This window comes from Amaranthus tricolor, chromosome 10, assembly GCF_026212465.1.
Source record: "Amaranthus tricolor cultivar Red isolate AtriRed21 chromosome 10, ASM2621246v1, whole genome shotgun sequence".
Lineage (NCBI taxonomy): Eukaryota > Viridiplantae > Streptophyta > Magnoliopsida > Caryophyllales > Amaranthaceae > Amaranthus > Amaranthus tricolor.
The window spans coordinates 1745431-1762087 of record NC_080056.1 but is presented as its reverse complement, the minus strand read 5'-3'; the positions used below and the strand labels follow the sequence as shown (position 1 = coordinate 1762087).

The 16657-nt window shown below is 30.3% G+C and overlaps 2 protein-coding genes and 1 non-coding gene across 7 annotated transcripts; 1 reads left to right on the top strand and 2 right to left on the bottom strand.

The window, feature by feature from the left end:
• Positions 1–968: 968 nt before the first annotated feature.
• LOC130825910 (protein JINGUBANG-like) lies at positions 969–2405 on the bottom strand. The gene has a single exon (XM_057691370.1). It carries the CDS (start codon positions 2403–2405, stop codon positions 969–971), a length of 1437 nt encoding a protein of 478 aa, XP_057547353.1.
• Positions 2406–9934: 7529 nt separating this feature from the next.
• LOC130826158 (DNA-(apurinic or apyrimidinic site) endonuclease, chloroplastic) lies at positions 9935–16108 on the top strand. Of its 5 annotated transcripts, none has more exons than XM_057691721.1 (12): positions 9935–10020; positions 10137–10267; positions 10378–10478; positions 11480–11559; positions 11685–11861; positions 12027–12352; positions 13840–13947; positions 14018–14155; positions 14253–14300; positions 14695–14775; positions 15100–15259; positions 15699–16108. In XM_057691721.1, exons 2-12 carry the CDS (start codon positions 10190–10192, stop codon positions 15818–15820), a joined length of 1419 nt encoding a protein of 472 aa, XP_057547704.1. In that variant the 5' UTR covers positions 9935–10020; positions 10137–10189; the 3' UTR covers positions 15821–16108. The 5 variants fall into 5 exon arrangements, with proteins under 5 accessions (XP_057547704.1, XP_057547703.1, XP_057547700.1 ...); XM_057691720.1 differs by having other exon boundaries at positions 9938–10020; positions 10129–10267; positions 12030–12352; XM_057691717.1 differs by having other exon boundaries at positions 9938–10020; positions 10120–10267.
• On the bottom strand, positions 15355–15426 carry TRNAK-UUU (transfer RNA lysine (anticodon UUU)). Its single transcript has one exon. It is a non-coding gene; the product is annotated as a tRNA-Lys (tRNA).
• Positions 16109–16657: the final 549 nt, after the last annotated feature.

Below are 16657 nucleotides of genomic sequence, written 5' to 3'. Positions count from 1 at the left end.
TTTTTTAATGTTCGTAAATTTTGATGGAGTTAAAGATTTGTAATTCTTTAGTTTTGGATATAATGAATGATTTATAATAGAATAAGCCATTGAATCATTGGCGCAAATCTTACTTTTAAAGTTGCAAATAATATTTGCTTTCCGAATATGGACACTTACATAAAGGTACCCTCTCCATGTTAAAGATTGAACTTTCTTATCCTAAATTCAACAATTACAATAAGAAATCGAGCATACAAGCTTAATTGTTAAGCTCCCAAATTTTGACGTTTTTGGAAATTATAATTTTTCACATTTTTAAAAACAATGATTTTGACACCTTGTTGAAAGTGATCAATATTCACACTTTTTTGGAAATAACTTTAATAATTTATATTTTGGCACTTTATGTATGACACTTTAATTAAAATTTTCTAACAATTTTTGAAATTAATTTTGGCACTTTTTTGGTAATAAGAAGTCGATTTATCATTTTGACACGTTTTATGAAATAATTTGTTACATTTTTTGAATTTTGACATTTATATATTACTTTTGGTATGCTTATGAACATAAAAATAATAATTTTACCATCTTAACAAGACTAAGCCATAAATACCACTAATTCTTACTATCAAAAATTGCAAGTAAACCCTAAAAATTAAGAGATGTAACCCTTCAATATTTATAACATACAACATTTTATGCTTTACATCTTATTAAATAAAATTTTCAAATTTCAATATTTATTTACTAAAAACAAACATTAATACAAAACTAAACTATTTTAACATACTAATAGTACTATTAAAACAACACTAATATATTTCAAACAAAATAAATATTATTCTATAACTAAAAATCAAGTCATATCTAATCAGTGGGAGAGTAATTATCATTTTTTAAAAAGAAAATATCTTAAATTCGATTCTCACCTGATTCACTCCGTCTTCAGCCTGATAAAAAAAAATATTCTTATTTGTAACTAACTAATGAATACTATGACGATGAAGCTTCCAATTTACCCATGAAGGAGATAAAACAGGAGTAGGCTCATATAAATCCATGGATTTATTTCTTCCACCATGATCTTCTTTCCTTTTATCCTCTTCAATTTTACAATTATTCTTCATTTGATCTTGCAAAACTTTAACTCTCCATACCTTAAAAGTTTGATCCAAACTAGCACTAAATACTAAGAAATTAATCTCATCTTTAGTCTCCTTTTGTAATAAAGTAGCCAAACATCTTATAGGTCCTCTATGTCCTTCTAAAACCGCAACACATTCATGTGACGGTTTTTTCTCATTCTGTCTTCTAAAAATCTTAATTGTCGAGTCTTCTGATCCACTTAACACAAGGTTGTCTAAGGAAACGAGACAAAATATTGCGAACTGATGACCTTGAAACAACGAGTCGTTTTTATTTCCTAAATTATTATTGTATTGAGAAGAGATTATCATTTCTTGTTCCCAAAATTTAATGGACCCATCAAATGAACCGGAGTACAAAAAACTATTGTGATTTTGTGATGGGGATGTACTTAATGTTAAGGCATTAATTGGGGAGGTATGAAAAATAAGGACCTTAATAAGGGCATGTGAGGTTTCCCCATATACCCTTAACCACATTTTGACTGTCCCATCTGATGAACAAGTGAAAAGGTACCCATTTTGTTGGTTAATTACCATATCATTAATTTTATTTGAATGACCAATGAAGGAATCTATACATTTTCTTTCTACTAATCTCCAAGCTTTAATAGTTTTATCAAATGATCCTGTGTATAATATCCCTTCAATATGGTAATAAGCCATGCATGAGATGATGTCCTTATGTAATGGGTTTATAGGGTTTGATATAGACTTATGTTGTTGATGTGACATTGGTCTAAATATAAAGGTTTTGAAATTTGTAATATTTGGTAGGGTAGTCACTTTTTTAGGCCTAAAATTAGGGTTGGTGTGAAAACTTTTTATGTTCCATACCCTGATTTTATGATCTTTATGTGAAGTGAAAAGCATATTATCTTGAGTGATCATAGTTCGAATTTCACCTGAATTAGTACGAATGTAGCCTTTTGTATGACAGTCGAGTGACTGCCATGCATGGATTCTACGACTTTTTGACCCTGTTAAAACCAGATCTCCTAAAACTGCAATGGAGTATACATCTCCGTCGTGGCGGAGAGAGGATATGCAACAATATAAGAGTGAAGAGTTTTGAGATGGGTGTAATGATGGAGAATGAGACCATAATGATTCCGGGCTTTGTGGGAATAATGGTGATGATGATTGAGGGAAATGAGTAGGAGAAAGGGTTTGAGATAGGTGATGAAAGCTTGGTGATTGATAATCTTCTATAATCTCTTCTTTGAAGAAGGTTGAAAGAGTTTTTTTACCACTAATTAGTAGATTTTCATTCATTTTTAGGAGAATAAATAATGAAGGAAAGAGCTAAGTTGAGGGAAATATATTTATATATATATATTTGATGTTTTAATGTGAAAAAAAAATTGAATTTTGTGGTGAACAAATAGGGGATTTAAGCATGGAGGATCATGCATTTAATTGAATGTCAAAATAGTGGTTAATTGTTAAATGACAATGGTCCTTTCAATGTTAGTAAGAATACAACTACAACCTTTTGTTTTGCAAAAATATTGTATGCAAAGAGTATATAATTAATAATTTAGTGTGTTATGCATCTTTTGTTTTAATTTTGAGCTATTAAATCATTGGTCATAATTTCTTAATCTACTTTAATTGTATGTCGTCTTTTATCTCTTTTTAGATCATAATTTTTATAAGCAAAATATTATAAATATAACGATGAGAGGGTTATTATGAGTATAATGATAATAGATGAAAAACTGTAATTTACAAAGGCTAAGATTATTATTCAAACAAAAAATTGAGACACAATCCATCCCCCAAGCACAAAACTACACTTTTAACCACTAAACCACACTTTTTATGTAATTATATTGTCATAGAATCAACATTTTGCTATTGTATACTAAACTAAAAATTTTCACGAGAGTCGGGCCCCTTTGAGCCTTTACAAAAATCCATCACCGGCTCACCGCTAATGCTATAATATACTCCCTTCTTCTATCTCAATCTGCCTCATATTAGTCGTCCAAATAATTTTATTTTGTACTGGATTTTTCGCACATATTAAGAAAGATAAAATCTTTGAGTTGTAGTGGATATTATTTTAATTAAATAGTAGTGTGAAGTGATGATTGTATTGGAAGTATGAGGTTTATAGCGGGTATTATTTTAATTAAATAGTAGTGTGAAGTAATGATTGTATTGAAAGTATGAGAGTGAAAATAATTATAAATAAAAGAAAAGGGGTACATTAAAAGAAAAAGGGGATTTTAAGGGGTAAAAGTGGGATAAAAACTTTCTAAAAATAGAAAGTATTCTAAAGTGGAAGAACTTTTGAAACTACCCATTATATTAATACGAAAGATAAAAAAAAAATAGAGAGAATATCTATTTTGGGATAAAATCCTACTATTTTTACACACTTTTACTCTTTATTTTTTTGTTTCTAATTTCTAAATAAATTCACCACTTTAACTCATCTAACTCAATCTCTTAATCTTTGTTTTATCAATTTAGGCAAAATAACTAGGACAACAGAGTATACTTTTTTATCATTGGAGTCATATTTTTTGAGTAATACTCCCTCATATTCACTTTAAATGTTCCATTTGATTTTGGCACATTTGTCAATGCTTATACATATTTTCAATCATAAATATCTCTACTCGTGTTTGAGTAAAAATTATAAAAAGTTGATATTAATAAAATTTACAATAAGACAAATCTAACAAGATTTCACTTGCATATGTTTGAACTTATAGATTAAAAACAAAACACATTATAAGAGTAATTGATGAATAGCGTTAAAAAATCAAATTGAATATTTAAAATGAATAGGAGGGAGTATAATGATAGAGTTAATACTTTTTATTTGCATCTTCTTTTATTTAATATCTATTTATTCTTTATAGTAGCACGATCACCTATTACTTAACTGATCATTTTCTTATTAAAATCCAATTTACTATTCAAAAATTAAAACAATCATTTTTGTTGCAAAACATACCTATTTATTATATTAAATCATTGTTGATAAATTAGTACACAATTATTATGCATCCAATAATACATATTAATTTTAGTTTCAAAAAAATTATACATCTTAATTTTATTATTATTTTTTTTTTTGAGTTTTTTGAGCGGTTAATGTTATTGTTGGTACACCTCATTCTAGTGTGCATCATGGTCTAAGGGTAGGCGGACCAATGTAATAAAACTTCTACTTAATTGCTAAATTAAATTTTCTCCATAACATTCATTGATTTTACAGGTTGACAATTGTGTCCCCCAATTAATTAATTGTAAGGTACATATTATCTTAGAGCCATTTTCTACTATTATTAAGTTAATTTAAGAATATTAGATCCTATTTCCGTCGGAATAAGTGTAATCCCCAAGTTAATTATAAATTTGTTACCAGTGTGAGACAATAAAAATTCACTACGACATTATAATATATTTTTAGTGGAATATATTTAATGATATTTAATTTAAATGTCATTATTTTAAATTTTTAATGGTATATACAAGTTTTCTGTAATTATGTATTCAATAGATTTTTTTGGCTTAATTACAAGAGGTAAAATGTTGTGTTTATATATACATCAAGCTACCTAGGGTTTCCTATAATAAAAGATTACACAATATGAAATTCCCTTAATTACAAAATCTTAGTTTCCATATTAAACTAAATATTCTGATTTATTCTGATTTTCTTATATTCTAACATTCCCCCTCAAGTTGGGTCATAGGGTCACTAACACCCAACTTGCACAAAGTTTCTTCAAAGAGTTGCATCCCTACTACCTTTGTGAGGATATCTGCCAGTTGGTTCTTAGACTTTACATGAGGGAGCTTAATCACATTTGCTTCCAGTTTTTCTTTTATGAAATGTCTGTCGATTTTGACATGTTTCGTCCGATCATGTTGCACTGGATTTTCGGAAATATTGATGGCAGCTTGATTGTCACAATAAAGTTCACAGCTTCTTTTGGGAGTAAATTCAAGTCATGTTAATAGCTTTCTAAGCCATAGGATCTCAGTAATCCCCTTTGCAACCCGTCTGAATTCTGCTTCTGCACTGGATAAAGCAACGACTTTCTGTTTCTTGCTTCTCCATGTTACTAAGTTACCTCCTACAAGGGTAAAGTACCCTGAGGTTGACTTTCTGTCATCTTTGTCACCTACCCAATCCGCATCTGTGTAGGCAGTAAGGTTTAGGTGTTTATTCCTTCGATATAAGACTCCTCTTCCGGGGGTTTCCCTTAAGATATCTCAAAATACGAAACACTGCTTCCATGTGTTGTGTTTACAATTTGTGCATAAATTGACTGACAACTCCTACTGCATATAAGTGATCTATATCAAAGAGCACCAACATCAAAAAAAAGATGGATCATCAATTTAATGGCGCCTCTATTAATCATTTTATATATATATATATATATATATATATATATATAATTACATGAGTTTTGTCAAAATTACTTTCTGAAAATTGTAAAAAAAAAAAATTGTAAAAAAAAGGATAAATTTAAAAAAAAAACGATCTTCTAGAATTTTTTTTAACAATTTATTAAAGAGTAGCTGATTATAGGATTCGAGGGTGTCGATAACATAATACTTAAAATTTTCAACTTATTTTACAATTTTTGTTAAAAAAATTTATAATAATTTATATTTTATGATAAGGTTTGGGCACTATCATGATCTTTAATATAGGCCGATATGTATAGATTGGTTTAAATAAAATCAATAATTATGTAATATATATATTTTCAGGTTGCCTTGTTCAAAAAGAATTTCTTGCAGCTTCCAAACAATACAAATTACTTTGAATTGTATATTTTGGGAGCTGGAGGTAACCAAAATTATTTCATAACTTACGGAAATGTTAAATCAGCCGCAAGAATTCAAGATCACCTATGTCCTAATGCTGCTCATCGTTGTTATAACTATGCTAATAAAGAACCCAAGTATGCCTTCTTTTTCCTTTTTCATACAAATTTATTTATTATCTTCTTTATTTTACAAACTTCTTAAATGAAACGGTTTTACGGTGATACCATTTTTATTGGGCTGACCCATACATATTTAGTGTGTTACTACCATTGTTGTCGCATTCGAAAATATGAGTCATTACTAATAAAAATATTCTCTCTATTTCCCTGAATTTACACATTTGGATGCATATGGTGAGAATTCATCAAAGAAGTGGAGGGAATAACAAGGGAGTATTTTTTTTATAGTTATCGGAAACCTAATTAAATTCATCAAAAGTTAAGATTATTGATAAGTTTGATAACAAAACAATTCACTACATTAATATTGAATCTGTCAAAATGATCGATTTCAACTTAGGTCATTGTTGATTGGGTTGTTTTTACTTTGATTATATAATACCATATATATCCTTAAAGAGTAAATTGAGGAAATACATTTTCAAAATTCAATAATCTACTAAAATTATTTTAACTAGTGGATTCCGACTCAACAGATATTGTAATTAAATTTAAAAAACGGATCAGATAATAATTGAATTTGACTCACTCAATTTGAATATTTGATCATCAATTTGAAAATATGTAGTATACTTTATTCCATAAAAATTAATTAAACTGTTACAATGTAAGAGCATTTTAAGTCAATTACAGAGAAAATAATTTTTGCATAAATGGTTATAAATATTGCTTAAAGACAAATTCATAGTTTAATTTATGATAAATATTGACAGAGAAATTACATTAGACGAACAAGTAATTTTGCAATACACATATGCAAGATTCTCCGACTTAACTTCAAGAATAGATGTAAATCATGTCAGCCTACAAAAGAGGATGTCAAACGATGTTTTTGGTTAGAATTTGATCAAACTGTAAGTTACTATAAAACCATTTTATTTCCTGCGAGCTATTTAATAATTAGTTTTTTTTATTGGTTTTTGACTTTTAATTTTTGACTTTTTAGTTTAGCAGACAATAAAAAATATTTGGTTATTAGATTGTAAGCTAGTTAAAATTTTAGTTTTATTCAAAACTTAAAAGCTACTCGTAGTAAGTTTTTTCATTAACTTTTAACTTTTAGATTACTTTTACTCTAATAAAGTCGATGTAGCCAGCAATTAATTTTATCGAATATCTCTTTGATTAACACTTGGCTTAAACAATAAGTTTATTAATAGTGCTTTCATCTGGTCAAATCAGCTAATAATTCCAATCAACAGCTCCAACTCACACTCATATATGTCAAAGAAGCCTTGTATATATAATACTTTACTTTTTTATGGTAATTTTATTTCTAATAATTAAAAAAGAATTTATTGTTTATATAATTTTCAGACATTTGTAGTCGCTTCTACTGAAACACCTGGAAAAATGTTGGAATGGTGAGAAAACTTAATTAGCACATGCCTTATATTCAAGACTTCAATATTTTTGTTATTAATCATTTTATTGTTCATGTTTAATGTTGTCTATTTTATTTGAAAGTGGCTAAAGAATCTTTATACGGGTCGAAATCTCATCCTTCTCTCCTTTTAAGTAGAATAATACAATAGTTGAGAAAGACGTACATCGTTGTTCATACTCTAAGATTTCAATCACCGGCTTAAGTTTTTTGTTAAGTTGATTTCTTAATAATTTACTCATTCTTTATTTGTATCTAATTTTGTTTGCAATGTGTAAAATGATTTTGCATAGGTATAAAAGCTTTTTCGTTAATGATTTATGTTCTTGTCTAATAAATTTGCTTGTAATTTAGGTACCGGGATCATGTGGTTTGGACTAATAAAGAAATGAACCTAAAACTATCCAACTATGGTTTTATGACTCGCATTTATACTCCTATGGTAAGTCCAAATGCTATTTATTTTCAAATATTCACGTATGAGACTATCTCATTGTGAAACATGTTTTATATATAAATTAAATAGTTTAATTAATAAAAATATAAATTATTACTTTCTCTGTTTCATTTTAAATGTCATTTGTTTTTTGTATGTTTATCATTACACTTATTCAATATTTAATAGGAACAATTATGTATAATTAAAAATCATAAAAACTAGATATTAATAAATCTTATGTTGCGACGAATCATAAAAGATCTGTCTTACTATGTTTAAATGTGTGGATTAAGAATAAAGTACAAATTAAAAGTGATTAATAAATAGTAACCCAAAAGCAAATAAGACGTTTGAAAAAAATGGAAGGATCGTAGCATATAAGCTCTTTATTTCAAGGTCGTCTCATTGAAAAAATGTCTCCCACAAATCACAATATAACTCATTATTTGGTCAAATATATTTTTTATCCAATAATTATTTTTACATGTGACAATAATGTTTGTATTGACTTGACTTTATATATATATATATATATATATATATATATATATATATATATATATATATATATATATATATATATATATATATATATATATATATATATATATATATATATATATATATATATATATATATTCTGAAGAGAAAAATAGTATGTATATTACCCCCAACTTTTGTAGCTTGATATTGATATACATTTTAAAAATTTGTTTATTAATTAGGTAATAATTCAAAAGTTGAGGGAATCTGGAATTTTTGCTTCTGTGGTTGCATCACCACAAGCTCCTTCACCAGGCCTAGAATCATCATCAATGCGAAAATTTCTTTTTGGTAAAAAAATAATTTTGCATTAAAAAAAATAATTACATTGTGATCGAGTAAAAAGATTGTATAAGTGGTATACTTCATCATCTCTAGAAAATTAATTATTTCGCCATTTCACTAATAATTTTCTAAAATTTCTCATAAAAAATTGTTATAATTTTATTTTGGGTAAAGATTCTATAACTTTATGTAAATCTCAATTAATTTTTTTTTCCTTTTAATATATCTACACAATTCAAAATTTTATTGTATTATCGCAACTCATCCAACCAAAATTAATTTTGTTATAATTCAATAATCCATAGTGTAATAATTTTTATGGATGGATACATGTGATTTGTGAGTACTAAACTACAGCCAAATGTGACCAAGAAATTTTTGCCAAAATTAACTGAGAAGCTCATACTTTCAAATGACTAATCAATGTCGCACTATTTGTTTCACACATTCATGTTAAATGTCTTATATTCTTATTTAATTTCCTTATTCTTATTTATGTTATCATAGAATCCAAATATATACACGATTGCTATCTAATTATTATTTTTTCCTTAGCTACATCATAAGGATAATTCAATTGAATTAACTACTATAATTTCAATTCAATTACTTGATCGTTAAAGTTCAAATAATTATTTTTTTTATGAAAAATTACCTATAATAATAAAATTATCCTTTTAATGATTTTCTTACGATAATTGATTAACTATGAATAATTTCAATCTTGGAGATTATTTTCCTAGAGTAAACCCAGTAAACGGATGACTTGGTAAAAAAACATAAATTAAAATTAAATATCAAAAAAAATGTTTAAAATATTACAAAAATTTCTGGTTTTTTAATTATTCAAATTTTTTTATGTAAATTTTCAAAATTTTTCTTTAATTTTACATTAATTTTTAGTTAAATTTTTTGGTGAATTACCTACTATAAATGGTCATCGAATTATACAAGCTTATTATATGCAAATATCCCTTAAAATTAAAATTATTCATATTAATCAATAAGTGAGATTATTATATGAAAAAATTGTATTATTTTAGATAATTTTTTTAAATTAAAATTTTATGATAAAATATATATATTTTTTTTGGAGAACCGCGTGCTAGTAAGCAGAGAGTGACATGTACAAATAGTAGTGTTTCGAAACACCTGGTTAATTACCGCGCCAATATCAATATCAATATGCCCAAAACATTTTCATATACATTCCTACAACATGCTATTAGGGTTTCGAAATCTCATCAATTTTAGGTCAATTCTTCTCTAATTAACATATTTTTCCTAATTACTACATATTGTTTCAAATGAATTCTTCAGTGAGAAATTGTGTAACCCATTTTTGAATATCAGCACTTACAGTTGTACAGGTTTACAGAAGAATCTGAATAACAGAAAATTGTTTGCGATTCGAGTGGGAGTAATGGGTTCTGGTAATAAAGAGAAAAGGGCTAAACTTTCTGTTGCTGTTAATCCTAATTCTCAAGACAATGTCCCAAATGTTGGTTTTATATACCTTTTTAGTCCTAAATGTTGATTTTGTTCCTGTTTGCTGTTTTGTTTATCTGGGTTCTTTTATTTTTGTTCATATATGTATGTTTTATTATACAGGAGAATGTTGTGGGAAGCAAATTAGCTGAAATTTTAAGCTTAAAAAAAGACCCAGGAAGGGTGGAGAATTTGACAGTTCAAGAACTTAGAACAGCACTAAGGTGACTTTTTATCTCCTTCATTAATAGAAATTTTCAAGATTTTCTGATTTTTGGGTTGATAATTCGGAATGCTTTCTAAGATACATTATTGAATTATCTCTATTAGCTTGTAGCTCTTTGTTGGTATATCCTGGTAACCAATTCACTCTACTATTTTTTTTTTCTTTATACTTGTGTTTTACATGGTCTTCCTTGCATGTGTTTGTGTCAAGGAACCAACTCAACCAAAAGCTTAAGCCAATGGGTGAGTCCCTAGGATATCTCATATACTCTAAAATGTCCCCTCATACGCGAGCCATTTGGGCCAAAGTTTGGATTCAACACAAGCTCTGTTTATACTTGATGGAAAATATTAAGGGGTGGTTGAGATTTGATTCTATGTCCTCTTTGTCACGTTGAAATTTGATACCATGTCATGAAACCAACTCAACCAAAAGTTTAAGCTAATGGTAGAGAACTCAAGATCTTATACACTAACAATTTGACCATTAATTTCTTTAATTTTGTATAGGTAAGAATTATAAAAAGTTGATGTGCAACTGAATATTAAAAAGAATTAAATAAGAATTGAATCACTAACTTCCAAAAGTTCTATAAGTAGGACCACATGAATAGTTAGTGTGAAGTATACAGAAAGATAACTTTTGGGTTGAGATTATGGTAACGTTTGATGTGGTTGTTTTATCACCGAATATCGGTTGAAACCATGATATTCTCCATGGATCAACCCTAAAACGCAGTTTTTTATGCCTTTATGATAGGGCCTGGTTTGAAAACCTTGTTAGATTTTCAAACCTTCTATAACTGGGCCAATATGATACGATGTGGCTTTGTTTTTCTATATGGTGTGAAGGGCAATATACGTACTTGGGGAATTTGAGTATGAAAATGGTGTTTCTTTGTTTAAGATTTTCGAGATTGAAACTTTAACAAGTAATCATTACGGGTTGATGTTGGAATGTGTATTCATTTTAAATTATTCACTGGTGGTGCTTTTGTAGAAACGTTGGAGCACCTTCCAAAGGTCGAAAGCAGGAGCTTGTTTCAGCTTTGAAAACTATTTTGGAAAATGGAGTTGATGGTAAGAACTCCAAAATGCCGACTTCTCATAGGAGTATATTATGCGGTAGTGATTTGGTTTTTTTTTTTTTTGTAGCATGGCATATATTTGTGTTCTTAAAGTGTTGAAATGTGGCATATGAGCAGGTATAAGTTCCGTGGTAAGTGAAAAAGAGTCTTCAGAGGAGCAAGTTTTGAATCAAATCAACTCACCAAAACGGAAAGTGAATAGAAAGAAAGAAATAAAAGATGAGACTTTAGAGATCGATATTGACATCAAGACAGTGAAGCAGAGTACATCCGTGAAAACTGGTCATATATCTGGTATAGATCTTATTGTTTCCCTAAATTGAACTGCACATGCCTGTGTTGATGAACCAAGATTTCCCATTTACGAATTGTATGGATGCATGTTGTTTTTGCTATATTTTTAATCTATAGTCAATACTAAGAGTTATGTTATGGGTATTTGAATGGGGTTAATTGCAGCAGGAAAAAAATGTTCTGCAGAAAGAAAAGTGGCTGCAGAAGCTACTAGCATTCATGTGAAAGTAACTCAAGAGGTTGAGGAATCCGCTTATGAGAAGGAACCTTGGACTAGGTTTGCCCACAAAAAGCCTCAGAAAGGATGGGTTGCTTATAATCCTAGAACTATGAGACCGCCTCCTCTTACGCGTGCTACAAAATTTGTGAAGCTGGTGTCTTGGAATGTAAATGGTTTGAGAGCACTACTGAAATTGGAAGGATTCTCTGCACTCGAGCTTGCTGAACGAGAGGATTTTGATGTTTTATGCTTGCAAGAGACCAAATTACAGGCGAGTATATTGTAATTACAATTTTTTTAAAAAATTCATCTAAATTATTACTGAACACTGTTAGTAATGTTGTGTAAATATTATTCTGATTTTGCTGAGGCTAATAGCTGTGGAGGCAAATCCTTGCATATTCAGTTCCAGTTGATTTTGATTAACCAGAACTAATGTCACATGATTCGCTAATTTCCTCGCAAATCGGGAATCAAAAAAACGAATTATGGTCACTCTAAGGCTATTTTTGGTCATTTTAAGAGAATCGCGAATTCAAAAAGCGAATTAGAAAACGAATTATGTAACACGGTGACCAGAACATTTCTATGGTTATCTATTTGGACCTTGGAAGCTAAGTTGACTCCTAAAGTTACAGTTTAGTTATTGGATCATCTATTAAGGAAGCAACTTAGATTTCATAGAATTGTGGAATTGTTTCGTGTGGTAGTTCCCCTTTTCTTTATTGCTATCACTATTCATTTGTGACGCTTCAATGAGGCTGTTGGCTTCCTAACGGCGTGAAAAGATAGGAGACAGGGAATTATATGTACAGTTGTACACGACCTTACTCTTGTGATTATGGATGTGTTCCTTTCAAATCCTTGATTATAAGCTATCCTATTTTCCCGTTTGCATTCTTGTGTTAAAAGAGTAAAAATGCTAGCCAGACATGCTTTTGTTTATTGTTACTAGGGGCTGTTTTGTATCATTGGAGGTTATGCCGCATCGTTTTGTGTTTGTGCGTGATCAATCATCAATGTAGAATGCAACTTCGAATCGTCATTTAATTCTCATATAATAGTTGAATAAGGTTACTTAGTTCCTTGGAACCCTACAGTGTCACATGATTTGCTAATTAACTTGCAAATCACGAATAAAAAAAGCGAAATTATGGTCGATTTTAGGCTATTTTTGAACCATTTTGAATGAATCGGAAATCTAAAAGACGGACTAACTAGCGAATTATGTTTCGGTGGAACCCACATTTAGGGCAGTTAGCGGGAGGGTGACTTTGACCACAAATGACGTAAAGCACCCAATGTTGTAGGTTGGTCTAAATAGCAACTTCAATAATGTAAATCACACTTTTAGAATCTAATGGCGGACCCACGAAAACTTCCTGAAGAAATAAAAGTGGTTTTTCCTTGCCATCTTTGTGTTATTGACCAAAAATGTTCACCGACTTCATGTTTGATTGAAACCAAATTGACTATAAGAACTGTCTTCTCTGCTGTGAAACATGAAGTTTTTTATAAGGTTTAAACACAAATCATATGTAAAAAAATCTTGAAAATTCATGCACTATATATTGTTGTAAGACATTACCGTCAAACTTCCAAAATCATGCCTTGTTGTAAATAAAACATAATGGAATGAAGGATTTTATGTCCTTTTCTTTACTATTTTTTCTCTTTCTTGAGTGCAATGAACGCGTGAAAATTCTTTATATGATAAGAGAGGTGTACTATATCTGAAATATATGGTACCTTTGCCAGGAAAAGGATGTCGAGAGAGTCAAAGATCTTTTGGAAGGCTATGAAAATAGTTTTTGGACATGCAGTGTAGCCAAAGCTGGATACTCCGGCACTTCAATTGTTTCACGGGTATAGCTAGTGAACTTGTGCCCTTTTTTTCAACAATTATTATAGTTGATATTTTTTCTCTATGTGCTAGATAAAACCTCTATCAGTGCGATATGGCCTCGGGATATCAGACCATGATACAGAAGGGCGTGTGGTGACGGCTGAGTTTGAGTCGTTTTATCTACTATGTGTATATGTTCCCAATTCAGGAGATGGCTTAAAAAGATTGGTATCGGTTCCTTTTCATTTCGGAAATATTATTGCGATTGTTTTTGTCAGGTCTCGGGTGTGTTTATATTCATTTTAACTAGTGCTTTTGACATTAGGCGTACAGGACTACGGAGTGGGACCCCTCTCTCAGCCATTACATGAAAGTAAGAATAAATTTTGTTATTTGTAGAATTTGTGCCGTGCCCATAAACTAGATTTTTCGGGTTCCTGTTCTCTTTTCCCACACCCGACACTCCACACATATAAAACCAAAAAAAATCGTGCTTGATATTTAAATTATTGTATTTTTTTCCTGTCTATTGAATACATTTTTCTTGATGGCTCTTTGAGACCGATCTTATAGTCTTTGATTACAAAAGGGCGGCATTACTTCGTATGTGTGTTCTCTATTCTAACATTTACATTTGTCATGTGATTTTGTTCTAGCTGTTGATTGCTGGTATTTCGTAAACTCCTTTGAATTTTTGTGTTAAAGACTGTTCTATTTTTGACTATCAATTACAGATCCATGACATAGCTTTTCTTTGCGTCCGGCAGGAACTAGAAAAATCGAAGCCTGTAATATTGACGGGTGATCTGAACTGTGCCCATCAAGAGATAGACATTTACAACCCTGCCGTAAGTCATTTCAGTTCTGTTAATCTCCTAATCTACAAAATACAATGTGATGTGTAATTCCTTGCTTTGTTATCTCCTAGAAAATGGATTCAAAACATGGTTAATATTTCATCACATTTATTGTCGCATAAATATGCCTTCTGGGACCTCTTATGTTAGGCGATACTCGAGTTGAGGGGCTCCCTTTAATCGCGACTTCCTCGTGATGATGAGGGTTTTGGTCTGTTTTCTTACCCGCCCTCCCCCGCCCCCAATTAAAAACCCTTTTACTTTGACGCATTGGATTTTTCTGTCAATGCACTTGATCGCCATCAAAATTTCCAGGGGAATAAGCGAAGTGCTGGATTTACAATCGAAGAACGGGAGTCATTTGAGAAAAACTTTCTGTCAAAGGGATTTGTCGATACATTCAGAAATCAGCATCCTGATATTGTGGGCTATACTTACTGGGGTTACAGGCATGGTGGACGTAAAACAAACAGAGGTATTAAACTTTTTCCGTCAACTTTATGCATCTTGCATACAACAATATTGCCAAAGCCTTAATCTCAAAAAAAATAAAAAACAATAATCTGGTTACGCCGTCTGTGGGGATCGAACCCACGACCACGTGGTTAAAAGCCACGCGCTCTACCACTGAGCTAAGACGGCAGTATTTGTCATTAACTTTTTATGGTTATATATATTTCTTACTCATGAATCATGATTTATGTATTCGGACAACATCATGGCTCCATCTTAGCTTCCATTTGATCAAATTTCTCCTAAGCTCGTTCTGTTTCTCGTATTGAATTGAATTGTATTCGTATTGAATTGAATTGAATTTTGTGTACCAATGGTGTTAATCTTCATGATCATGGATAATACTATAATCTTCACTAATTCCTTATATGATTCTTAATACCCTTCTCATTACCACGCAGGATGGCGACTAGACTACTTTTTAGTCTCAAAACAATTAGCCGACCAAGTTCACGACTCGTATATACTCCCTGATGTAATCGGTAGTGATCACTGTCCCATTGGCCTCGTACTGAAGTGCTAGTCTAACGCCCAAGTTTAGATCTTGAAATGTTTTCCGAAGGTTTCAAATCAGTCGGAGGGGAGAGTTTTGAACCGTTGTATGAAGGCATCAAGCATTTAGGAGTATTAGTTTCGGGGGATAATCTCCCCCGCCTTTTGGGACATGGTGAAGTTGGGTTGATCGAATGAAGCTTATGCTTTTTTGTCCAAATTATGTAGGTTTATTCTCTTGTAAAACATTGGGAATGGCTTCCGCAAAAATTTTGGTTTTCATTAAGAATTAATCTACAAATATCATTAATTCTTGATATCTAATTGTTTTTCCTAAAATGATTTTGTATTTGAAGATTTGTAACTCTCTAGTCTAGAGTTAGGTACATTAATGATTATCTTGTTGGATCAACTATTCTTGGTCGCACTTCTACATAGAGAATCCCTGCAACTAATATGTCCAGTCAAATATATTATTGTATAATTTTATCTTATCTTAGCGCAAATAGATGATTGGGTGGTTAAATTGTCTAATATTGGTGTTTCGTAAATTAGCTAGTTGAAACAACTTACTGTTATGAATAACAAACTATTCCTAATAAGATTTTCAAAATTAACCACTCCAATCAACTATCGGGTATAGTCGTATAGAGATTGTTTAGCAAAGTGGCTTATCGAGTAATTTTAGCTTATTTTGATACAAATTGAAAGTTGAGTTGTTAAACTAGGAATGCTAAGTAAACTATATGGTTGAAAATGCTTATTGTTATGAATAAGCTATTTTTGAACAAGCTGCTCATAGTAACCGATTAAACAATTTAATAAAATCAGCTGGTCAAATTAGTCATAGTAATCATCTAGCAAGCAT

Coding starts and splice junctions, on each gene's coding strand:
- LOC130825910 (XM_057691370.1), bottom strand. CDS start 2,405: ATGAATGAAAATCTACTAATTAGTGGTAAAAAAACTCTTTCAACCTTC.
- LOC130826158 (XM_057691717.1), top strand. CDS start 9,986: ATGCTATTAGGGTTTCGAAATCTCATCAATTTTAG. Junction 14,776..15,099: donor TAGACATTTACAACCCTGCC/GTAAGTCATTTC, acceptor CAAAATTTCCAG/GGGAATAAGCGAAGTGCTGG. Junction 15,260..15,698: donor TGGACGTAAAACAAACAGAG/GTATTAAACTTT, acceptor ATTACCACGCAG/GATGGCGACTAGACTACTTT.